Source organism: Haliotis rufescens, unplaced genomic scaffold, assembly GCF_023055435.1.
Source record: "Haliotis rufescens isolate VD_foot unplaced genomic scaffold, xgHalRufe1.0.p SCAF_16, whole genome shotgun sequence".
NCBI classification, from domain to species: domain Eukaryota; kingdom Metazoa; phylum Mollusca; class Gastropoda; order Lepetellida; family Haliotidae; genus Haliotis; species Haliotis rufescens.
In genome coordinates, this window is record NW_025963846.1 from 28,534,214 (window position 1) to 28,560,365 (window position 26,152).

The 26,152-nt window shown below is 44.8% G+C and overlaps 1 protein-coding gene across 1 annotated transcript; it reads right to left on the bottom strand.

Moving 5' to 3' along the window:
* Window positions 1-303: 303 nt before the first annotated feature.
* LOC124152949 (conserved oligomeric Golgi complex subunit 5-like) lies at window positions 304-26,042 on the bottom strand. The gene is made up of 22 exons (XM_048397085.1): window positions 25,997-26,042; window positions 24,662-24,801; window positions 23,293-23,350; window positions 22,123-22,177; window positions 21,522-21,591; window positions 20,585-20,705; window positions 19,479-19,609; window positions 17,280-17,442; window positions 16,757-16,866; window positions 15,594-15,671; window positions 12,904-12,991; window positions 11,846-12,047; window positions 10,568-10,729; window positions 10,042-10,141; window positions 9,005-9,115; window positions 8,263-8,325; window positions 6,939-7,042; window positions 5,107-5,235; window positions 4,426-4,611; window positions 3,801-3,927; window positions 2,918-2,997; window positions 304-1,331 (listed from the first exon to the last, which is right to left on the bottom strand). Exons 1-22 carry the CDS (start codon window positions 26,031-26,033, stop codon window positions 1,211-1,213), a joined length of 2,436 nt encoding a protein of 811 aa, XP_048253042.1. The 5' UTR covers window positions 26,034-26,042; the 3' UTR covers window positions 304-1,210.
* Between the last annotated feature and the right edge of the window lie 110 nt (window positions 26,043-26,152).

Consider the following 26,152-nt stretch of genomic DNA (forward strand, 5'->3'; position numbering starts at 1 on the left):
CAAAAAGTTGTTGTTTTTCAACCTTGGGAAAACAAAGATAACCAGTTAAATCTGGAGTGATGAGTGTCTCACTTAGCATATTATATGCTCTGAAAACTGAGCAGTTTTTGCAGAATATGAGATTACGCAATCATACAATTCAGATCAATTCTTTATTATATCTTATATTTGTGATGTACCGGTTAGAGCAGATCCCCATTTTTAGAGGCGACTTGGTTGTCAAAACTACTGGTGCACCGATGATCAGGACCAAAGTTCTTCATAAACGTGAGATATGACAAAAAAACTACTGGTAATGTTTTGGTCAATATTTTATTATTTCCCTCTGCACTGGTGACAGCCAGATGCAACTGTACACTGATAAATATGTTGCCATTATATGGTGGCCCCCCAGTCATTTGTACATATTTACATACATACAGCCTCAACAAACAGGATATAGAAAACAACTGTGTCAAAAGTTACATTCACACTGACACAAATGAACAGGGTGTACAGGTACCTTCATGAGTGAGTGAGTGAGTTTGCTTTTACGCCGCTTTTAGCGATATTCCAGCAATATCATGTCAGGGAACACCAGAAATGGACTTCACACATTGTACCCATGTAAGGAATCGAACCCGGGTCTTCGGCGTGACGAACCATTAGGCTTTAACCACTTCGAACCACGACGAACCACTTCGGCTTTAACCACTAGGCTACCCAACCTTCATGAAGATATACAAGCACATATACCAAAACACTGCATTGAGAGAGAAAAGAAGTTGAAACCCATGAGCTAACTCTGTCTTCATTGATACTACAGCTTCGAATGCCAGACAACTGACAATATGGTCCTAAATAGAACTTGGATGTCAACAGTCTGTCTGCCTGCCTGACAATGTCATTGATAAAGGTAGTTCCATACACTTGGAATAATTTACACCAATATAGAGGACCTACATTGTAATTCAAAACTTGATAAAATTGACATGTATACAATAATTTTATGTTAACACCCAGGAACTGTCACTACGGTCCTGTTTCACAAAGTGCTCACACTGATAGGACACTGTAACTTCTCCCACTTGTAGACGGGACATCACGTCGTCCCACATTGTCCGATGGCCCCTGATCTTGGTATCACCGCTCATGGAACTTAATCCCGAATATTGCCCAACATTATGATCCCGTCAACGTCCCCATCTGATCCCCGGTCTGCAGGGCGGGGTCATGACCCGGCCCCATGCTGCAGGCCCCGTTGTAACAAGTCGACCATCACCGGGTAGATGGGGGCGTACTCCTTGCTCTGTCTCTGCCGAACAAGCTTGGTGTAGGCTTCTAATGTACCCCTGGGAAGAAAAACACAAAATACTTTGGTGAAATCCTGTTATTACAACGATTTTAGAATTAGTGAGTTAAAATTTTACATTGGATCGGCAATATTGCAGCCATATCGCAATGTTTAGAATTAGAGAGAAACCATACCTCTTGTACTCTGTTGTTGATACGGAACCCATTAGGACCTTATCATTTAAGTTTTTTCTTGAAAATTCACAATACCGTGTTTGTACTTGAAATTTGAAATTATTATATTGATATTTCAACATAGTATCATGAACTTTCAACATAATATCTTGTAAGGATAAGATATATGGATGAACAACTTCTTTATTACAATTGCGAGCGAGTTTCGGTGTAGGTTCTAACACCGTTATTAAGCAAGTGACACCGAGAACCTACACCAAAATGTTGCTCCCAATTGTAATAAAGAAGTTGTTCATCCATATATCTTATCCCTACTTAGTAGTTCAACTTCTAAATGCCTCTCAAAGAAGTTATAATATCTTGTAATTTCAACATGTCATCTTGAATATTCAAGGATGTTCAAGAAAAAAGAAAAAAAGTATATGGGCCTAAGGAGCTTCCATCTGTTAAGGCGTTTGTTCGTCACAAGTCATTACATTAGCAACTTGGCCCTTGTCATGGCCCTAAGATGGTGCTTATGTATAGAGAATCTCACCCTCATGTCTTCATATGAAATATATCTTCAGTGTAAAAACTACAGGGAACCAACTTCAGCAATCTCAGTAAAATCAGATCTTAGTTCTCACTACCGCTAAACAAAGATCTGAAGACATCCCATTAGGGGTCACGTCAGAACGACCTTTACATCCGACCAATCAGTGCGTCGCTTACCAGATTGTGAAAGTGACAGTCGGAATGTGATTTCTAATCATGCAATCTCGAAAACTCTAACATGGGGTATTCCGAACGATAGTTACGGGTTTAACGACTGAATCCTTACAATCTAGACCATCTATTAGCCATTCCAGAATGGTTTTTTTGTTCAGGTTTCAAATTTGTAATCGAGAATTTGTCAAAATATGTTTTGAAGCATGTCTCCAATTTGAAATTTGAGCAGTAAAGCACGAAAAAGCTGCCTTCTGATTGGTCAGTCTAAGTTCACGCAAGGTGGGTCTGACGTGACCCGTAATGGGATGTCCTCAGATCTTTGTTTAGCGGAAGCGAGAACTAAGATCTGATTTTAATGAGATAGGGTGAATCTCACCCTCATGTCTTTTCACATGAAATATCTTCAGTATGAAAACTACAGGGAACCAACTTCAGTGGCAGAGATATTTGTGATGTAATTTCATAGGGACATCTTGGCAACCAATGACATCACAATGGTCTGCAGAGCACTGTGATGCAGTTTCATTGTTGATCTCGCCCAATTATATCTCTTGTGGAGCCAGTATTGGATGATAAATAGGCCTTAAATCCCACTCAGATATTCCAAATCCCAATGACAATTCCTGCTCTACATATTCATATAGAATGTCCCCTTACAACTGGAAGCGATGCAAAGTACTTGTGACCATGCAAAACGGAGCATTTTCCTAGTGTTTATATTGTTGACAGACTGCCTACTTACTTGATGAACTTCAGTCTGTCGGCCTCGTCAGGGTGGTCATCCAGCCACTGTGAGTACCGGCTCAGTGACCAGTCGGACGCCTGCAACACAGCATTGTGGGATACTACAGGTTTTGGTTTGTTTGTTGTTTAATGCCGCACTCAGCAATATTCCAGCTATATGACGGCAGTATGTAAATAATCGAGTCTAGACCAGAAAATCCAGTGATTGACATGAGCATCCATCCATCGGAAAATGACATGCATCAACCTTAGTCAGCCAGCCTGACCACGCAATCCTGTTAGTCGCCTCTTACAGTTACAACAAGCATAGTCGCCATTTACGGCAAGCATGGGTTGCTGAAGACCTGTTCTACTCTTTATCTTCGGGATACGGCAGGAGGAACAGGTATATGTGTGGGAGGACTACAGTATTTGGGTCCCCAAACCTGAACAAACGTTTTCATGTTATACGGAAGTTGATGAATGAAAAACGTTCAACTCATGCACATTTCGTTATGTACATTCGAAGCGAGAGGATTTGTAGGGGTTCTGTTAGGGATGATAGACCACCCATTTTTAAGTTGGGTTGGTTTGGACGAGGCCTGGATTAGGTAGAATGCACAGGAACTTGATGATAGTGTGTATAACATAATATACTCGTTTAGAAAAAAATCACACCCCTCTATATACGTAGAGACATTAGTTATCCGTGATTGACATCATAATCTGTGGATGACATTAGTTATCCGTGATTGACATCATAATCTGCGGATGACATTAGTTATCCGTGATTGACATCATAATCTGTGGATGACATGAGTTATCCGTGATTGACATCATAATCTGTGGATGACATTAGTTATCCGTGATTGACATTAGTAATCTGTGGATGACATTATTACCTGATGTGGAGATTTGAGTTCCTGGGGTGCCCGTGCAAACAGGAAGTGTATGGCCGTGCTGTACGGGATTATCTCCCCTAGAGCTGGACTCTGAGCAATATGCTCTTTGGTTTGGAACAACAATGGCCTGTGGGGAAAAAAACCACTTCTAATTAAAACATGTCCTTCCAAAATATAAATTAATGATAACGTAAAAGGCATGTAACAGTGACCTATGGCAAAATAACCAAACAGCTTTCTGAACAAAACAATTTCCACAACATGACTCAAAAGACTACGTCTAGGTATGAGAGTTATAGGTGCATAGACCGGTGTTGCTGAATATAATCGGGCCCCAATGTGATGCAGTTGCTACAGCGACAAAGCAGGGCTCATCATCAGTGGGATCTTGGGTATCGAACCCACAGTGCATGCACACGTAGATGAAAATGACAACACCTTACGCAAAATTAGTCAAAACGACTCACGAGCCAATTACTCTGCTTCCACTCTGGCAATCGGGGGCCCATTCCACAAAGCGGCCTTAGGTCTAAGGTGATCCAACTCCTATACTTCAACCACAGCTTACAACAGCATAGGGTGTGCCCAGCACCTTACTCTAATCCATATTGGGTTGTGTTCCTACCTGAAAGACCGGAGTAGTTTGTATGCCTTGCCGAGATCGGACACCCTTCTGCAGAATGGTGAGATCGCTAGCTCCATCTGTGCGAAGTCGGCAGCTAGTCGCAGCTTTCCCCCCTCACCGAGAGGTCGCGTGAGACTGGCGTGCCGGATAAACAGGTCAGCACACCGACAGGCAACAGGGTGGATGCTGGACGGATAGAATATACAAGGATTCTTAATTTATGATAAAACATAATAAACAGGGATTCCATAGCGTGAATGAAAAGAAATAGGTATTGTCCAACAATTCTATTTAGACTCTCTGAACAAAGTAGGCTATGACGACTAGTGTTCCCGTTTACCGTAATTACCTGTTTTTTTAAATTTAGGCTTGGATTGGTAAATCATGTAACTGCCAGTCCCTGTGGACTGGCAAATAAAGTACTTTATAAATCTTTGTTGTTGAACAAAACATCAGTGATAATGAGTAAAGTGGTCTCAAATCAAAGTGAAATATTCCGGGGAAAAGTGAAAATTGTGACTGAAGTTGTGTGAATGACAAGTAAGTCTCACAAAGTTACTTCAGAGATGACGTCATTGAATTTTTTAGCCATGAATGTTCACAGCATTGTTGATGATGTTGAAAGAATGAAAACTAGGTAACAGACGGACCTTATTCTAGTTGTACTGCTGTGTGACTCACCTGTCCATTATGAAGTCTCGACACCGGAACTGTGAGAGGTAGTCGCCCTGGCATCGTAACACGAAGCCCTGCAATTCCCGCATGTACAGAGAACACTGAGCCTCAGTCTGATTGTCACTGGGGGCGGGGCTACAAGACAGAAATAGAGAGGACAATATATAGAGAACACAGTATCTCAATCTGGTTGTCAGTGGGGGCGGGGCTACAAGACTGACATACAGGACAATATATAGAGAACACTGAGCCTCAGTCTGGTTGTCACTGGGGCCGGGGCTACAAGACAGAAATAGACAAGACAATATGTAGAGAACACAGTATCTCAATCTGGTTGTCAGTGGGGGCGGGGCTACAAGACTGACATACAAGACAATATATAGAGAACACTGAGCCTCAGTCTGGTTGTCACTGGGGGCGGGGCTACAAGACAGAAATAGACAAGACAATATGTAGAGAACACAGTATGTCAATCTGGTTGTCAGTGGGGGCGGGGCTACAAGACTGACATACAGGACAATATATAGAGAACACTGAGCCTCAGTCTGGTTGTCACTGGGGGCGGGGCTACAAGACAGAAATAGACAAGACAATATGTAGAGAACACAGTATCTCAATCTGGTTGTCAGTGGGGGCGGGGCTACAAGACTGACATACAGGACAATATATAGAGAACACTGAGCCTCAGTCTGGTTGTCAGTGGGGGTGGGGCTACAAGACAGAAATAGACAGGACAATATGTAGAGAACACTGAGCCTCAGTCTGGTTGTCAGTTGGGGCGGGGCTACAAGACAGAAATAGACAAGACAATATGTAGAGAACACAGTATCTCAATCTGGTTGTCAGTGGGGGCGGGGCTACAAGAGTGACATACAGGACAATATATAGAGAACACAGTATCTCAATCTGGTTGTCAGTGGGGGCGGGGCTACAAGACTGACATACAGGACAATATATAGAGAACACTGAGCCTCAGTCTGGTTGTCACTGGGGGCGGGGCTACAAGACAGAAATAGACAAGACAATATGTAGAGAACACAGTATCTCAATCTGGTTGTCAGTGGGGGCGGGGCTACAAGACTGACATACAGGACAATATATAGAGAACACTGAGCCTCAGTCTGGTTGTCACTGGGGGCGGGGCTACAAGACAGAAATAGACAAGACAATATGTAGAGAACACAGTATCTCAATCTGGTTGTCAGTGGGGGCGGGGCTACAAGACTGACATACAGGACAATATATAGAGAACACTGAGCCTCAGTCTGGTTGTCAGTGGGGGCAGGGCTACAAGACAGAAATAGACAGGACAATATGTAGAGAACACAGTATCTCAATCTGGTTGTCAGTGGGGGCGGGGCTACAAGACTGACATACAGGACAATATTTAGATAACACTGAGCCTCAGTCTGGTTGTCAGTGGGGGCGGGGCTACAAGACAGAAATAGACAGGACAATATTTAGATAACACTGAGCCTCAGTCTGGTTGTCAGTGGGGGCGGGGCTACAAGACAGAAATAGACAGGACAATATGTAGAGAACACTGAGCCTCAGTCTGGTTGTCAGTGGGGGCGGGGCTACAAGACAGAAATAGACAGGACAATATTTAGATAACACTGAGCCTCAGTCTGGTTGTCAGTGGGGGCGGGGCTACAAGACAGAAATAGACAGGACAATATTTAGATAACACTGAGCCTCAGTCTGGTTGTCAGTGGGGGCGGGGCTACAAGACAGAAATAGACAGGACAATATGTAGAGAACACTGAGCCTCAGTCTGGTTGTCACTGGGGGCGGGGCTACAAGTCTGACATACAGGACAAACATGATGTGCCACCTACCCGGAGAAATCCTCCTGGTGTATGGTGAGGATGATGGCCTCTAGGGCGTCCGAGATGGAAGACAGCAGCGGGTTGATGGCGGCACCCATCAGGGCCACGACTCCCTGAAACAACAGACGCCTTCTACAACACCCAGTAGCACTGAAGATGTGGCGCTAACGAGACGTACCTGTACAGCTGAATTGTGACACTAACGAGACGTACCTGTACAACTGAAGATGTGACACTTGCAGGACATACCTGTACAACTGAAAATGTGACACTTGCAGGACATACCTGTACAACTGAAGATGTGACACTAGCAGGACATACCTGTACAACTGAAGATGTGACACTAACGAGACATACCTGTACAACTGAAGATGTGACACTAACGAGACATACCTGTACAACTGAAGATGTGACACTAACGAGACATACCTGTACAACTGAAGATGTGAGGCTAATGAGACATACCTGTACAACTGAAGATGTGACACTAACGAGACATACCTGTACAGCTGAAGATGTGACACTAACGAGACATACCTGTACAACTGAAGATGTGACACTAACGAGACGTACCAGTAGCACTGAAGATGTGACACTAACGAGACATACCTGTACAACTGAAGATGTGACACTAACGAGACATACCTGTACAACTGAAGATGTGACACTAACGAGACATACCTGTACAACTGAAGATGTGACACTAACGAGACATACCTGTACAACTGAAGATGTGACACTAACGAGACATACCTGTACAACTGAAGATGTGAGGCTAATGAGACATACCTGTACAACTGAAGATGTGACACTAACGAGACATACCTGTACAGCTGAAGATGTGACACTAACGAGACATACCTGTACAACTGAAGATGTGACACTAACGAGACGTACCAGTACAACTGAAGATGTGACACTAACAGGACATACCTGTACAACTGAAGATGTGACACTTGCAGGACATACCTGTACAACTGAAGATGTGACCCTAGCAGGACATACCTGTACAGTTGAAGATGTGACACTAACGAGACGTACCTGTACAGCTGAAGATGTGACACTAACAGGACATACCTGTACAACTGAAGATGTGACACTAACGAGACATACCTGTACAACTGAAGATGTGACCCTAGCAGGAACTACCTGTACAGTTGACGGATGACAAGGTAGACACAATTTTTATGGATAACAACTTCTTTAATACTGTAAAAAGCGACGTTTTGGTATAGGTTCCCTTGTCAAGATTGTGTCTACCCTTTACAGCTGAAGATGTGGCGCTAACGAGACATACCTGTACAGCTGAAGATGTGACACCAACAAGACTTACCTGTAGAGCTGACTCTATGCTGTTCATGGCCTCCTTTGGGTAGGCATCCATTCCACTCATCACCTGGAAGTAGGTACAGGTGTTTACTCGAACACTTCAGGGCTCAAATTGTATATAAGATAGAATTACATATACGAGTGAGAGAGCAAGTGATATTTCTTGCCACTTTATTCATTACCAAGCAATAAGAATGGGCTTCACACATTATATGGAGATAGGCAACTGAACCCGGCTCCTATGATAAGCAAACACCTCAACAACTGGGCTATTATACCCCAACCTGTAGTAATATGATTCAGTTTACTTGTTTGTTTGTTTGCCACATTCTGCAATATTACAGCAATATGACGGCAAATACGGCAGCAAATAATCTCATCAAACCAGACAATACAGTGAATGATATGTGCAAACATCGATGCTATCAGGGTACAATGACATGCAATTGTAGCAGCCATAACATTTCCGAGTCCTGTGATGGGATTCGAACCACGGACTTTCTGATCCAAGGTCGGACGCCTTGTCCACATGACCAAAGAGGTTAACCCCGTCAGCAAGCTGACAAGGTAAGGATGTCATCTGTGGGACGACTCCACGCCCTGCTACATTATAAACCAAGTCGCTTGATCCATTAGTCGCCTCTTGTGACCAGCATCGTTTGTTGAGTACTAGTTCTAACCGTGAGGGCCCAAGAACTATATTCTGGACAACTATAAGATACATTTGAACACACAAGGAGGGTTACCCTGAGAACGGCTTGGTGCAGCTGGTAGAGAGTGTTGACCACGCAGGAGTTCCTGGACTGTCCTGCTGTCGGCGCCCCGATCACCTGGCTGGCCTCGCCGTCCGTCGATAGCTGTGAAGACACGTGAAGCAATGTCATGTAAATATCATACACTTGATGAGACGAATAGTTTCTAAGTGTTGTGAGTGAGTGAGTGAGTGAGTGAGTGAGTGAGTGAGTGAGTGAGTGAGTGAGTTGGGTTTAACGCCGCTTTTAACATTATTCCAGTTATATCACAGCGTGTCAGCTTAATGTGGGAGGAAAGCCCGAAGTGATGCAGGTCTCGGATGTTTACCACTTCGGTAAAGCCCACGAGCACGGGTATGGTGCTGACAAACCTAGAAACATAATTGGGGTGAACTGGGATTTGAACCCACAATCATAGGTTTCTGGCGTACCCAAGGGACGCAACTCTGCACAGCGAATCGCGGCGCCTCAGACGACTGGGCCACCCGTGCCCCCCTCTAAGTGTTGTGATTGTATCAGTGAACAAAGCTATATGATTTGCCCTAGATTGCCATGATAAGACTTTGACAAATAAGGACTGATACTAGTCAAGTTGGCAAGTGCGGTCTCCTTTTGTTTCTCTAAACATCTGTGCTATCCAGGGTCAGTAGTTTACTCTTTCTTTTTTTCTTTTTGTGTCTAGGACATTTCCAAAATATCAACCAAACTTGGTATCATCACAGAGTGAGTGTGTGAGTTTTTCACCGCTTGTAGCAATATTCCAGCAATATCACGGCAGGGAACACCAGAAATGGGCTTTACGCATTGTACATTGTTTGGGAATCGAACCCGGATATAGGCGTGACGGGCTAACACTTTAACCACTAGGCTACCCGACCGGACAATATCATCACAGAAACAGCATATCTATTGTTATAAACTACTGGGTTTTCATGGTTTTCACCACCTGTGATCAACACGTGTGTCCATGTACTGGGAAATACCTACCACCTGTGATCAACACGTGTTTCCACGTACTGGGAAATACCTACCAGTTGTTCACTCTTCACACAGAACAGCTGCACAGTCTTGGCAACGTTCTTGGCCACGGTGACACTAAGCTTTCCGTCCACACTGGCCACATTCAGCTCACTGGCAACACAAAACACACCATGTAACACTGTACAGTGTAACACAAAACATGTACCATGATATACTGTACAGTGTAACACAAAACACACCATGTAACACTGTACAGTGTAACACAAAACATGTACCATGATATACTGTACAGTGTAACACAAAACACACCATGTAACACTGTACAGTGTAACACAAAACATGTACCATGTAACACTGTACAGTGTAACACAAAACATACCATGTAACACTGTACAGTGTAACACAAAACATACCATGTAACACTGTACAGTGTAACACAAAACACACCATGTAACACTCTACAATGTAACACAAAACATGTACCATGTAATACTGTCCGGGCGGAGGCTCTACCTTCAGACCACGGAGGCGGTCACCTTCATTTTGAACAAGTACTGAGCATCAGCCAAACATTACCTTGTTATTGTCTTGACAATGTTGTCCACCTCTTCGTGTGTTGGTGGGTTGGCCGTTCCGCTGGAGAACACCAGATTGATGGGGTCGAACAACCGCGACAGAGACTTGGACAGGTACGCATTCTCGAAGTGGGACAGAGTCTCTCTCAATGCCTTCTCAGAGCTAAAACAATGTGGCATGAGCATTTATCCTCACAAGGGGTTTTACAAAAACATGCTTGTTAGTTACAGCCTCCCTTTTACCTCAATACATGGTGTGCCAAGTACTGTTTCAGAAGAGTGAGTGAGTGAGTTGGTATGGTTTAACGCCGCTTTTAGCAATATTCCAGCAATATCATGGCGGGGGACACCAGAAATGGGCTTCACACATTGTAACCATTTGGGGAATCGAACCAGGGTCTTCGCCGTGATGAGTGAACGCTTTAACCACTAGACTACCACACCGCCCCAGTTTTAGATAAGTGTTTGTGTAATGTTTGTTCGTTTGTTTAATGCCGCATCCAGCAATATTCCAGCTATATGACCGCCTGTAAACATCGAGTCTGGACCAGACAATCTAGTGATCGTTATTGTGAGTAATGATCCACGTCGCCGTGTTATCAACCAAGTCAGTGAGCCTGGCCACCCGATCCTCTTACAACCAGCACCATCTTCCCTAGCAAGAGAGTTAACTGACTATAAAAGTCCAGTTTCCACCCTTGCCGAACTAGGCTGGGATTATGGAGTTACAATTTGCCTGGGCTAACGAGTCTATGCATTGTCCAATCAAAATCGCGCAACGAAATAAAAATCCTGTTTGTAAACTGTCATGCAGCGTTTGGTCGATTGCAGTATTTGCAAAGCATGTGCATCGCCAACTCGTTGTCAACAGATATTTTCCAAATCTTTTCATGTTTTTAATCGAGGTGCTCACGTGATTTGATGTACTTCACGAAGTAAGAACCACAAAATAGATCTTGATGGTCGATCAGATCGTCTTGACTGGGCGCCACCGATTTGTTTGAAGCAAATGCATGTAATACGAGAAGTGGAATCTGATTGGTTCATTAGGGAGAGGCATAGAATAGAATGGTTGTAATAGCCACTGGTGGCACTATGATCGAGCCCAGGAATTCCCGCCAAGTTTCGGCAAGGGTGGAAACTGGACTTTTATAATCAGTTAACTCTCTTGCCTCGGGAAGAAGGACCAGCACAGGTTACAGGGGATCTACTCTAACCTGAGCCTCCATGGGGCTATCTGTAATGGACCAATCAGGCAGGGCTATGACTTAAAACTCACTCGTAAGCATTTTCCTTGTTCCTGGCAGTCTGTACGAAGAAGTCTACTTCTTTGGCGTCGTCTATCGAGGGGACGTCCGGGGCAGCTGTCGGGGTCACCATCATGTTGATGCTGAACTGATGTAGTCGCTTCCACAGATCGTTGTACAGACGCAACAGTTTGGGATATTCACCCTCAAACGCTTGCTTCAGGAACATGGAGGCTGGAGAAGATGGCAAACATCAAACCAATCTCATTAAAATCAGACCTCAGATCTGAACAAAGATCTGAGGACATCCCATTACGGGTCACGTCAGAACGACCTTTCATCCAACCAATCAGAGCATCACTTACCAGATTATGAAAGTGACAGTCGGGATGTGATTTCTGATCATGCAGCCTCGAAAAACTTTAACTCCGAACGATAGTTACGGGTTTAACGACTGTATCCATACAATCTAGACCATCTATTAGTCATTCCAGAATGTCCTTTTGTTCAGGTTTCAAATTTGTAATCGAGAATTTATCAAAATACGTTTCGAAGCAAAGTCTAATTTGAAATTAGTGCCGTAAAGCATGAGAAAGCTGCCTTCCGATTGGTCATTCCATTGGTCGTCAAAGTTCGCGCAAGGTCGGTCTGACGTGACCCGTAATGGGATGTCCTCAGATCTTTGTTTAGCGGTAGCGAGAACTAAGATCTGATTTTAATGAGATTGACATCAAACAATAGTTATCATTGTTAATAATTCTAAGAATACTACCTCTATTACATCAGGAGTACTTCCACCTACCTCCCCAATTCATCTACCTCTAGTGGCTAGACGTTGGAAAGAAGTAGGTTTTCCCGCCATGACGCACGTCATAGCTTGGGTTGCTATAGTGCTATTTGGGAACAACTAATTGTGTGTAATTGACAGTGAAGAGGTTGCTGTTTCCAATCTGAAAATTTAGTTTTAGTTTTAGTGGGAACTGGGGCCTTATCCAGGTCCACAGTGACTTCATAATGAAGTAGATCCCAGTGAAGGTTATAACGGTCGGGGAATGTGTTAAGGCAGGAAATGTGTGTGTTCCCAACTTACTTTCAGCTGCACCATTGAACTCTGTCTTCAACATGTTGGTAACACTCTCCCAGAACTCCTGGATTATGTTCACGTCTCCATGACGATGCTGCAAGAAGATTAACCCTGATATTTTTCTAGTATTCTGTATTATGAGTTTATCATACCCCAAACATCTTGGCGTCAACACAATACAAATGAGTCAAGTCGTGTCAAACAACTTCAATCCATAAAGATTTCATGATTGAATGGAAGAAGAGAATCCCAAATTTCAGGCCACAATCACGACACAAACTGAATTTGTAGAATTATTGAAATGAGGAAACTAGCACATCATGTATCGTATCATAGGATGATGAGTTACAGTGAATAATCATGACGCAGCTCAAAAATATTCAGTTATGCTCAGACTATGTCAAGTATATGTTAGTGACCCCTCCAAGATGATATGGATTTCAAAGCTTGAGGTTCTTACTTTACTTACTTACTTTGGTGATTTAACGTGCGCTTTCCGACTGATGCGTATTTCGCACACGGGCCCGGCCAGGCCATTTAATGTTTCCGAAAGGGGCGAAGGTGGTCTGTGCAACCCAAGAGGGGGGTTTTAGGGGTTGCTTATATAGAATTTGGGAATTTTGAGATTTGGAATAGATGCCGATTGGATTTGGGAGGAGAACTAAGGGAGCTGGGTATGGTGGATGTTTGTTTGTTTATGTGATTTTGATTTGGTAGGTTATTGTGTTTTTAGATGCGTTTTATTAGTTCCGTTTTTATTAAGAATACGCCTAAGGCCTTGAAGTTTTCTAGTTTATTTTGTGGGTTTAGTATTGCTTCTAGAGTTAGAGCTTTGTTTAGATTGAGGGTGGTTTGTAATGCGGTTCGATGTGTTAGGTAGTGTGTGCAGTGGATGAGTGCGTGTTCTGGGGTTTCTGGTTGTTTGCAGTGTGGGCAGTTACCTGTAGTGTGTTTTTTAAATTTTTTTAGGTTCGAGAGTGTTGAACCTATATATCAGCCGCAGAGGGGGTGCCAACCTACTGGCTACGAACACGATGCATTTTACACAAAAATGCAAAACCCTCAAAATGCTAATGGTCACTGCCCCACCCCCAGCTGACTACTCCCTGATGGTCACTACTGCCCCACCCCAAGCTGTCTACTCCCTGATGGTCACTACTGCCCCTACCCCAGCTGACTGCTCCCAGATGGTCACTACTGCCCCACCCAGCTGACTTCTCCCTGATGGTCACTGCCCCACCCCCAGCTGACTGCTCCCTGATGGTCACTGCCCCACCCCCAGCTGACTGCTCCCTGATGATCACTACTGCCCCACCCCCAGCTGACTGCTCCCTGATGGTCACTACTGCCCCACCCCCAGCTGACTGCTCCCTGATGGTCACTGCCCCACCCCCAGCTGACTGCTCCCTGATGGTCACTACTGCCCCACCCCCAGCTGACTGCTCCCTGGTGGTCACTGCCCCACCCCCAGCTGACTGCTCCCTGATGGTCACTACTGCCCCACCCAGCTGACTGCTCCCTGATGGTCACTGCCCCACCCCCAGCTGACTGCTCCCTGATGGTCACTACTGCCCCACCCAGCTGACTGCTCCCTGATGGTCACTGCCCCACCCCCAGCTGACTGCTCCCTGATGATCACTACTGCCCCACCCAGCTGACTTCTCCCTGATAGTCACTGCCCCACCCCCAGCTGACTGCTCCCTGGTGGTCACTGCCCCACCCCCAGCTGACTTCTCCCTGATGGTCACTACTGCCCCGACCCCAGCTGACTGCTCCCTGATGGTCACTACTGCCCCACCCCCAGCTGACTGCTCCCTGATGGTCACTACTGCCCCTACCCCAGCTGACTGCTCCCAGATGGTCACTACTGCCCCACCCAGCTGACTTCTCCCTGATAGTCACTGCCCCACCCCCAGCTGACTGCTCCCTGATGGTCACTGCCCCACCCCCAGCTGACTGCTCCCTGATGGTCACTACTGCCCCACCCCCAGCTGACTGCTCCCTGGTGGTCACTGCCCCACCCCCAGCTGACTTCTCCCTGATGGTCACTGCCCCACCCCCAGCTGACTGCTCCCTGATGGTCACTGCCCCACCCCCAGCTGACTGCTCCCTGGTGGTCACTGCCCCACCCCCAGCTGACTGCTCCCTGATGGTCACTACTGCCCCGACCCCAGCTGACTGCTCCCTGATGGTCACTACTGCCCCACCCCCAGCTGACTGCTCCCTGATGGTCACTACTGCCCCTACCCCAGCTGACTGCTCCCAGATGGTCACTACTGCCCCACCCAGCTGACTTCTCCCTGATGGTCACTGCCCCACCCCCAGCTGACTGCTCCCTGATGGTCACTACTGCCCCACCCCCAGCTGACTGCTCCCTGATGGTCACTACTGCCCCGACCCCAGCTGACTGCTCCCTGATGGTCACTGCCCCACCCCCAGCTGACTGCTCCCTGATGGTCACTATTGCCCCACCCCCAGCTGACTGCTCCCTGATGGTCACTACTGCCCCACCCCCAGCTGACTGCTCCCTGATGGTCACTACTGCCCCACCCCCCGCTGACTGCTCCCTGATGGTCTCTACTGCCCCACCCCCAGCTGACGGCTCCCTGATGGTCTCTACTGCCCCACCCCCAGCTGACTGCTCCCTGATGGTCACTATTGCCCCACCCCCAGCTGACGGCTCCCTGCATCCCTACCTTGGCCAGCTCCTCTATGAAGCACACATGGGTGACGGGGTCTCGCTTCTTCACAAGCACTTTCTGGAGATGCTGAATCTGAACAAACAAACATGCCAGATAACGTGTGCTTAACACCTGGTTGATAAAGGTACCAACATCTGATCCAAAAGTCAAAATCTAAAAGAGAACTCTGTCTTCATTGAACTTAAAAACATAACTGCCACATGATATTGTAACATGTTTAGTGTCTCTTCTGTGCACAAAACACAGCCTTGGGACAGACTTATAGGGAGGCTGAGATGTGAACATTTAAATATCCCCAACTCAACCATCTTCCTGAGGCAAGAGAGTTAACTGACTTTTCCACCCTTGCCGAACTAGGCTGGAATTACTGGGCTCGATTGTAGCGCCACCAGTGGCTATCAAAAGTTATGTCCCTTCTAAGCCTCTCCTATGGACCAATCAGATTCCACCTCTTGTATCACTTGTGTTTGCTTCACACAAAATGGTGGCGCCCAGTCAGGACGATCTGATAGATAATCAAGATCTATATTGTGATAAAACGGGTCTTACATCGCGAAATGCATCAAATCACGTGAGCACCTTGATTAAAAACATGAAAAGATTTGGAAAATATCTGCTGACAACGAGTTGGCGGTGCACATGCTTTGCAAATCCTGCAATCGACCGAAATCTGCACGACAGTTTACGAACGGATTTCGATTTTGGTGCGCTATTTTGATTTGACTGTGTATAGACTTGTTAGTCTAGCAAAAATGTAACCCCATAAACCCAGCCTAATTCGGCAAGGGTGGAAACTGGACTTTTATAGTCAGTTAACTCACTTGCCTCGGGAAGATGCCTCTCAACACTCCCGTACTCCTGTGATATCTAAATGTTACAACCATTGCAGGTTATGGTTTAGAACTTAATAAACTGACATATCTTCAAGTGTTTATAACTTTTCTGAGAGTCGTCAGAATGTAATAACTGATACTTATGGGTAACATATAGCATGGTTATTATTTCAACAGACAACCTTCACTGTATCCATCACATAGTCAAGTAACACCTCACACATGTAACTTAACATAGAAGTTGTTACGAGAATGATAAACACAGCTAAAATAGCTCACCCTGTCACCCCCCTCCTGGTTAATTCCCCCCCCCCCCCTACACACCTGGGCACACGAGGCGTAGATGCTGTCCATCAGCTGCTCCATGTTTGTCCACAGTGAGGCTCTCATGGCGGCCGTGTTGCCTGGTGCCGGCATGGCAGCTTTTCCAGGACCTGCAGCACAACGTCAAGAGCTGTAGAATACTGTTCAAGTCACACACTGTATTTGTTCTGCAGGTAACTCTGGACTAGATAATGTCAGGAACTTAACAACTAACTTAATATAATATAAATATAAACCCTAGACCACATGATTAGTTATCTATAATCTATACAAATCTATTACTTAATAAATATAATCCTCATCATATTAACCACCATAGACTGTCATGCTTATTTAGGAGATAATGGGTAAATTAGATGTTGATGTTTGTAGTTATACTATATATATGTCTAACCGCTGCTAGCTCCCTGTGCTATATACATGTCTAACCTCTGCTAGTTCCCTGCGCGTGTGACAAGGTCTGCACGTTGAGACAACTCCTCACACTGCCGTGCAGTGCCTCCTTGCTATATACATGTCTAACCTCTGCTAGTTCCCTGTGCGTGTGACAAGGTCTGCACGTTGAGACAACTCCTCACACTGCCGTGCAGTGCCTCCTTGCAGCCGTTGATGACTCTCTCCACCACTGTGTGGAGACTGGCCAGGTTGTGGAACACCTGCAGGGCTGTGGCCACCTGGGTCTGGTTCTGTGGAGCATGGCAGTCATGTAGTGGACATTTACACAGGTGAACACAATACACGGATAAATCATTCGTTTCAGTGAGTTTCAAAGAGTCCACAGCGTAAACCCTCTAAGTTCGTTTTTTTTGGTAGGGCGCCAAACCTAAGTTTTTTGGAGTCAACAAATATCTTAAACAGATATTGTTGTCAGTTATGTTGACTTTCTGGTAGCCAAATGGTGAGCAGTAGATAAATTTAGGTTGCCAATCATCGATTTAAGGCATTTGGCCACCAAAATGGTCGCAACTTAGAGGGCTGAATATTACTGCAATCATCACTAGATATTTAGCTGACAGAGAGGTGTGTGAGACAGGTGTGGGAGACAGGTGTGAGAGAGAGGTGTGTGAGAGAGGTGTGTGACAGGTGTGGGAGACAGATGTGCAAGACAGGTGTGGGAGACAGGTGTGTGAGACAGGTGTGTGAGACAGGTGTGTGAGACAGGTGAGCGAGACAGGTGTGGGAGACAGGTGTGTGAGACAGGTGTGTGAGACAGGTGTGTGAGACAGGTGAGCGAGACAGGTGTGGAAGACAGGTGTGTGAGACAGGTGTGGGAGACAGGTGTGCGAGACAGGTGTGCGAGACAGGTGTGGGAGAGAGGTGTGGGAGAGAGGTGTGTGAGACAGGTGCGTGAGACAGGTGCGTGAGACAGGTGTGCGAGACAGGTGTGGGAGACAGGTGTGCGAGACAGGTGTGCGAGACAGGTGTGTGAGACAGGTGTGTGAGACAGGTGAGCGAGACAGGTGTGTGAGACAGGTGTGTGAGACAGGTGTGTGAGACAGGTGTGTGAGACAGGTGAGCGAGACAGGTGTGGGAGACAGGTGTGGGAGACAGGTGTGTGAGACAGGTGCGTGAGAGAGGTGTGTGAGACAGGTGTGTGAGACAGGTGTGCGAGACAGGTGAGCGAGACAGGTGAGCGAGACAGGTGTGGGAGACAGGTGTGGGAGAGAGCTGAGCGAGACAGTTGTGGGAGACGGGTGTGGAAGAGAGGTGTGTGAGACAGGTGAGCGAGACAGGTGTGGGAGACGTGTGCGAGAAAGGGTAAGCGAGACAGGTGTGTGAGACAGGTGTGTGCGACAGGTGTGGGAGAGAGCTGAGCGAGACAGGTTTGGGAGACGGGTGTGGAAGAGAGGTATGTGAGACAGGTGTGTGAGACAGGTGTGTGTGAGACAGGTGTGGGAGACAGGTGTGGGAGACAGGTGTGGGAGATAGGTGTGGGAGAGAGGTGTGTGAGACAGGTGTGGGAGACAGGTGTGTGTGAGACAGGTATGTGGGACAGGTATAGGAAACAGGTGTGTGTGAGACAGGTGTGTGAGACAGGTGAGTGTGAGACAGGTGTGGGAGACAGGTGTGGGAGACAGGTGTGGGAGAGAGGTGTGTGAGACAGGTGTGGGAGACAGGTGTGGGAGACAGGTGAGTGTGAGACAGGTGTGTGAGACAGGTGTGTGAGACAGGTGTGGGAGACAGGTGTGCGAGACAGGTGTGGGAGACGGGTGTGTGAGACAGGTGCGTGAGAGAGGTGTATGAGACAGGTATGAGAAACAGGTGTGTGTGAGACAGGTGTGGGAGACAGGTGTGCGAGACAGGTGTGGGAGACGGGTGTGGAAGAGAGGTGTGTGAGACAGGTATGGGAGACAGGTGTGGGAGACAGGTGAGTGTGAGACACGTGTGTGAGACAGGTGTGTGAGACAGGAATGGGAAACAGGTGTGTGTGAGACAGGTGTGTGAGACAGGTGTGGGAGACGGGTGTGGAAGAGAGGTGTGTGAGACACGTGTGTGAGAGAGGTGTGTGAGACAGGTGTGAGAGACAGGTGTGCGAGACAGGTGTGTGAGACAGGTGTGCGAGACAGGTGTGTGAGACAGGTGTGGGAAACAGGTGTGTGTGAGACAGGTGTGCGAGACAGGTGTGCGAGACGGGTGTGGGAGAAAGGTGTGTGAGACACGTGTGTGAGACAGGTGTGGGAGACAGGTGTGTGAGACAGGTGAGTGTGAGTGGCACTGTTACCTGAGTCTCCATCCCCTGCTCCAGCATCTTCTGTGCCTGTGTCTCCACCTCCTTCCTCGCCTGCTTGATGAACCGCCGGTCCGTGTCAATCACCTCGATACCACTCAGGTCCACTCCTTCACACACATAATCTGTCAAGACATAAACATTCTGTTTCAGCGACTGGTCAACAATCTACAAACATTCCTTGATGCAGCCTATCATCATTGCAAATCAGTGCAACCGAGCATCATTGCAACCGGTCATCAGTGCAACCGATCATCAGTGCGACCGGTCATCAGTGCAACCTGCAATAACACCCTGTCAGTCTGGACCCAGTAGCCTTTGAATGGCATTTAGAAGTCATTCACATAAGGAAGAGAACTTATGGATATCAACTTTTTTATAATGAGGAACACAACATTTTGGTGTAAACACTTACTCCTTCATCAGGTGAATTGAGTATATACTCCAAAACATTGTGTTCCTCACAAACAAGAAGTATATACTGTGAAACGTTTTGGTCCTCATAACATCCATAAATTGTTTTCCTCATGGACTTAGTGATACCGTGGCAATCTGGTTGCTCAAATTGCTAGTTTAATTACTTGACAGTGTGTAGTCCAAGTCATTGTCTTCAGAGCAGTATTTCCCAACGGCAATGACTTGGACTACTCACTGTCAAGTAATTAAACTGGCAACTTGACCAACCAGATTGCCACGGTATCACAGTTTTTAAACATGGATATATTATTCCTCTTAACATACATTTGAACTTTGATTGAATTGTATGGTTTCATCAATTCGATAAAAACAAACAACAATGTTTAAAAACACCTACTACCGAATTTTTGCTTTCAGAAAAAGTGTGCTTCGTATCAGATTATTATAATTTCTTGTCAACTATCTTAATGTTCCACTTTACACTTGTGACACTTCAGTCACCCATCTTTGAGATACAATCGCAGGTCTTGAGATACATTAAGTTTTGTGTACAATGGTCAATCGGAAGGGGCACTTATTAGGATTGTTCACTTGCCCATACATAAGCAAATATTGCTGTGGGAGCTTATAAGAGTGGGGTGCTAATTACGTTGAACATGGTACATGACTGTGACAAATCCTACCCAGTTCATTGAGACTCTGTGCAGCCTTGGTTATCTCCCTTGAACCACCTTGCAGCTGGGTGTGGAGGCGCCGGCTGAGGTACATGATGCGGATGATTCTACGCAGCAGGTCACACGTCTCCTGCGGGGAGGAGCATATCAGTTATGTCAGCCTAATGTGAGTGAGTGAGTGAGTGAGTGAACGAGTGAGTGAGTGAGTGAGTGAGTATAAATTGATATTGCCATGCAACTCACTGTCGCAGTTGTAGTAGCATATCTATATAATTATGCAAAACAATATGTAAAGCGCCCCCAACTACTTGCATTAGTCCGACCCAATACTCTCCAACCCATACCTGTAAATGCCTGAGCTGGATATCAATACTCTCAAACCCATACCTGTAAATGCCTGAGCTGGCTATCAATACTCTCCAACCCATACCTGTAAATGTCCGAGCTGGATATCAATACTCTCCAACCCATAACTGTAAATGCCTGAGTTGGCTATCAATACTCTCCAACCCATACCTGTAAATGCCTGAGCTTGTTATCAATACTCTCCTACCCATACCTGTAAATGCCTGAGCTGGGTATCAATACTCTCCAACCCATACCTGTAAATGCCTGAGCTGGGTGTCAATACTCTCCTACCCATACCTGTAAATGCCTGAGCTGGGCATCAATACTCTCAAACCCATACCTGTAAATGCCTGAGCTTGTTATCAATACTCTCCAACCCATACCTGTAAACGCCCGAGCTGGCTATCAATACTCTCCTACCCATACCTGTAAATGCCTGAGCTGGGTATCAATACTCTCCAACCCATACCTGTAAATGCCTGAGCTGGGCATCAATACTCTCCTACCCATACCTGTAAATGCCCGAGCTGGCTATCAATACTCCCCTACCCATACCTGTAAATGCCTGAGCTGGCTATCAATACTCTCCAACCCATACCTGTAAATGCCTGAGCTGGGTGGTCCGTGCCAGTATCTTGCTGTACGGCTCCGACACCTTTGTCCTGATTCTGAAAAGCAAATACGCTTTATAAGTTTCCGTTTATAATGCTTATGACTAACTCATGTCTCGTTACCTTTTGGAATCACTATAACGATATATTTTAGAGCACTTAATGCGATTATCTTAACCTGGAGTTCATTATTAAAAAATAATATGTAAACTTTGTAACCTGTTGTACATAAGGTCTCAGTGTCCTTTCTCAACCATTGTTTTCAGATTGATTGTTGTTTAATGAAGCACTCCGCATTATTCCAGCTATATGACGGCGTTCTGTAAATTATTAAATCTGGACCAAACAATCCAGTGATTGACATCATAAGGATAGATCTACGCAATTGGGATATGATGACATGCATCAACCAAGTCAGCGTGCCTGACAACCCGACCCCGTTAGTTGGCTCTTACGACAAGAATGATTGCTGAAGTCCTATTCTAACCCATGACAGTGTTAAATACATGACAGTGTTAAATACATGACAGTGTTATATACATGACAGTTAAATACATGACAGTGTGTTATTTACACAGCCTGACTCACCTATCCATGGCTGCAAGGAGAGACTGTGTACGGGTCTGCATCATCTGCAGAACTCCTGCAAATAACAGAGTGGTCACATCAACAACAGAGTGGTCACAATAACAACAGAGTGGTCACATCAACAACAGAGCAGTCACATTAACAACAGAGTGGTCACAATAACAACAGAGTGGTCACATCAACAACAGAGTAGTCACATCAACAACAGAGTGGTCACATCAACAACAGAGTGGTCACATCAACAACAGAGTGGTCACATCAACAACAGAGTGGTCACATCAACAACAGAGTGGCCACAATAACAACAGAGTGGCCACAATAACAACAGAGTGGTCACATCAACAACAGAGTGGTCACATCAACAACAGAGTGGTCACATCAACAACAGAGTGGTCACATCAACAACAGAGTGGTCACATTAACACCAGAGTGGTCACATTAACAACAATCTCATTAAAATCAGATCTTAGTTTTTGCTACCGCTAAACAAAGATCTGAGGACATCTTATTACAGGTCACGTCAGAACTACCTCTTGCAAACTTTGACGGATCAATGAAATGACTGACAAGAAATCGACATTAGCCAATCAGAAGGCAGCTTTCTCGAGCTTTACAACACTAGTTTCAAACTGGCGACTGCGCTTCGAAACATATTTTGACGTATTCTTGGTTAAAATTTGTAAAAATGATAAAAAGAACATTCTGGAATGGCTTACAGATGGCCTAAATTGTATGGATATAATGATAAAACCCATAACTGTCGTTCAGAATACCCTCAGTTAAATATTTCAGGGTTGCAGGATTAGAAAACACATTGTCTGTCACTTTCATGATCTGGTAAGCGACGCTCTGATTGGATGAAAGGTCGTTCTGAATTGACCCGTAATGGGATGTCCTCAGATCTTTGTTTAGCGAAAGCGAGAACTAAGATCTGATTTTAATGAGATTGCATTAACAACAGAGTGGTCACATTTACAACAGAGTTAAGTCTTTGGTAGGCATTTAGAAGTTGGAATAACACGAATACATGACACTTTTTATGGATAGCAACTTATTCTTTGTCACGACGTTTCAGAGCTACTTCATCAGGTGAATCAGTGTTATTCACCTGATGAAGGAGCAAGGAGTAGATCTGAAACATCTTGACAATCCTGATGAAGATAACTTTACCTTCGAGGGTTTCCACACTTGTAGCTTGTGACAGCAGGTCTTCATGGTGCTCCACAATCTGAAAACAGGGATTCCTCACATATCAACACTTGCCACAGATAGCCTCACAACTACTTGATAACCTTACAGACACTGCCTCCGTGGTCTTGTGGTAGAGCGTCTGCCCGAAAGTGGGAGGTCCGGGGTTCGATCCCCGACCCCGCCATACCAAAAGACGTTAAAAGATGGTACTTGTTGTTACCCTGTCTGGCACTTGGCATTAAGGGGCTAAAACAAGGACTGGTCGGCTCGGAGTCAGTAGACTGTGTCTGAGTGGGGTATTCATGTTAAACTGCCGCATGGTATCTCAGTGAGCTAGCTCTATAAATCGGCATCAGTCCGGACTAGTACGTGCAGCCACACACACACACACGTGCATGCACGTCGCTATATAAGTGCAATAATCTTGGAACACAACGTTAAACCCCATTTCACCTCACCTTACAGGGTACAATGTTTCATTCTGTTTTATCACCTGCACAAGGAGCAACAAAGTAAATTAATTGGGTTGCACCACCAAAATATTGGCTGCACGACTTTATCATAAATTGAAACACTGTATTTTCGTTTATTTTGAATATTAAATAAATTCAAAGAGAAAGTAAACTTGAGGATGTGATTCAGTGTTTTATTTTGAGGAAATCTATATATGGCTTTTCACACCTTATATCCAGTAAACAACTGAAACAGAAGTTTCAAATTGATTGTTTGTTGTGATTGTAACCGCATGAGTGACTGTTCATCATGTTCATGTGGTATTTGTGAAGAATTAGTTCTGCAAGTTCGCTACATTCAGACATGTGTATTTCAGTATTTTAAGGAATTTTTGTTTCCTGGATTCGAAAAGATTTGCAGCCAGTTCTTAAAGATTTCATTTTTCCACTGTAATCAAATATAATTGCTGCTGTGCAATTGTGGTTGGTTAAGTTACCTGCACTGGGTGCAACCTGGCAATAATGGTTACCTGCACATGCAAAGTTTTGCCTGCACTGGTGCAGCTTGGATATAACAAAGACATATGTGAAACCGATCCCTGCCTTAAATCAATGTTATCCAATCATTGATAATGATATTCCATTATTTGGTGGGAAATAAACACTTGCTATGAAAAATGATCAAAACTGTTCCATTCAAGTAACTCTGTAATTTTGATAATGTGAAACATGTTTAACACATTATTTTTTGTCAATAATTATATGTATCCTGTCTTTTGGAATTTTGAAAAAAATGGTTTATCATAAGCAAATAATTTGTTTTTGTTGACCTTACCTACATGATTTGTGTAATTTGTCATGCTTATCATTGCTTGACACGAAGTACTCTACTTTACCTGTGAATGTATTTCCTTGTCTAACAGTGAGATGCCCTCTGCTAGCTTCCCCAGCTGTTCAGAGATAGCAAGGCCTTGTATGGCTCGGTTAGCGTGGGCCTTGACATCAAAGGACTCCTCCAGAAACTTCTTGAAAACATCTGAAACAACAAGAATATTTCACTCACCTGACCAAAAAATGTTTGATCTTGTTGACAGCCAGATATGTAAAAATTGAAATCTTAATCATGTTAATTTTCACCAAAGGCTTTGATACCAAATAAATGCAAAATCACTAAATAATCTCAACTGTTAGTGTCACCAGGGAATAATACATGATTAACATGGATTAATTTATCTAGACCTGCTCAGAGGCTGATATTAGCCCCCATGTCTGAAACAAATATCAGTAAAAATTCCCAAATTGGAATAAAAAACATAAATAAGTAGCGGCCATACAATTTCTGAGTCCTGTGATGGGATTCGAACCATGGACCTTCTGATCAGAGGTTGGACGCCTTGTCCACATGACCAAAAAGGTTAACCCTGTCAGCAAGCTGACAAGGTAAGGATGTCATCTGTTGGACGACTCCACGCCCTGCTACATACTTCCCTGTCAACAGAAGGCGTGTCCGGGGCGGCATAGTAGGGTATTGAGACTTATTTTGCTCAAATTTATTATGTATTATGAACGTGCTCAGCCCCACGTTGGGCGCTAATGTTGCGGCCGTAAAACTCCAAGTCCCATGATTGGATTTGAACCACGGACCTTCTCATCAGCTGATCAGAGGTCGGACGCCTTGTCCACATGACCGAAGACAAGGTAAGGATATCATCTGTGGGATGACTCCACGTCCTGCTACAAATACATATCATCATATTTAACTGCAGCATAAAGGAGACACTGCCCAATGACCTTGTGATTACCGATACCTAGTTCCTAGTAACCTATCTAGTGAGATGACGTGCATTAAACAGATACAATGATTTGAGAACCACAAAAATGAGCTTGCACTGGTGTAGTCATTTCTCACATAAAGTAGGCTACATATGGGTTCATTTACCTTGATCACTGTTTTTCAGATTTTCATTGTCATGTATAATTAAATGAGCTCATTAGATTCATAACTACCTAATTCTGTAGAGTGTAAATCTTTAGAACATGTCCGCAAAGGGAGATAAATCTGCTAAAATATGTAAACACTCTCCCTGTCAAAATTCACAGGCTATATCAGATGAATTACGATTGCCACACTCAGAATGCTTTTGCAGACATCTTCTAGAGCATAAAGGTTTAAATCGACGATGAACTTAATGTGCATCAACATGGAATTATCCCGTAGTCAAGATACTTACCATCTCTTTCCAACAAATGTAACACGTCGGCATCCATCTTACTTCCGTGATTCCGAATGTAGCCGGAGTTTGCCGAATTACACGTTTATTGTATTATACAATACATTTTGTCAATACCGGTCTTTCGTGTCATGCAATCAATTTAAACAAATTATG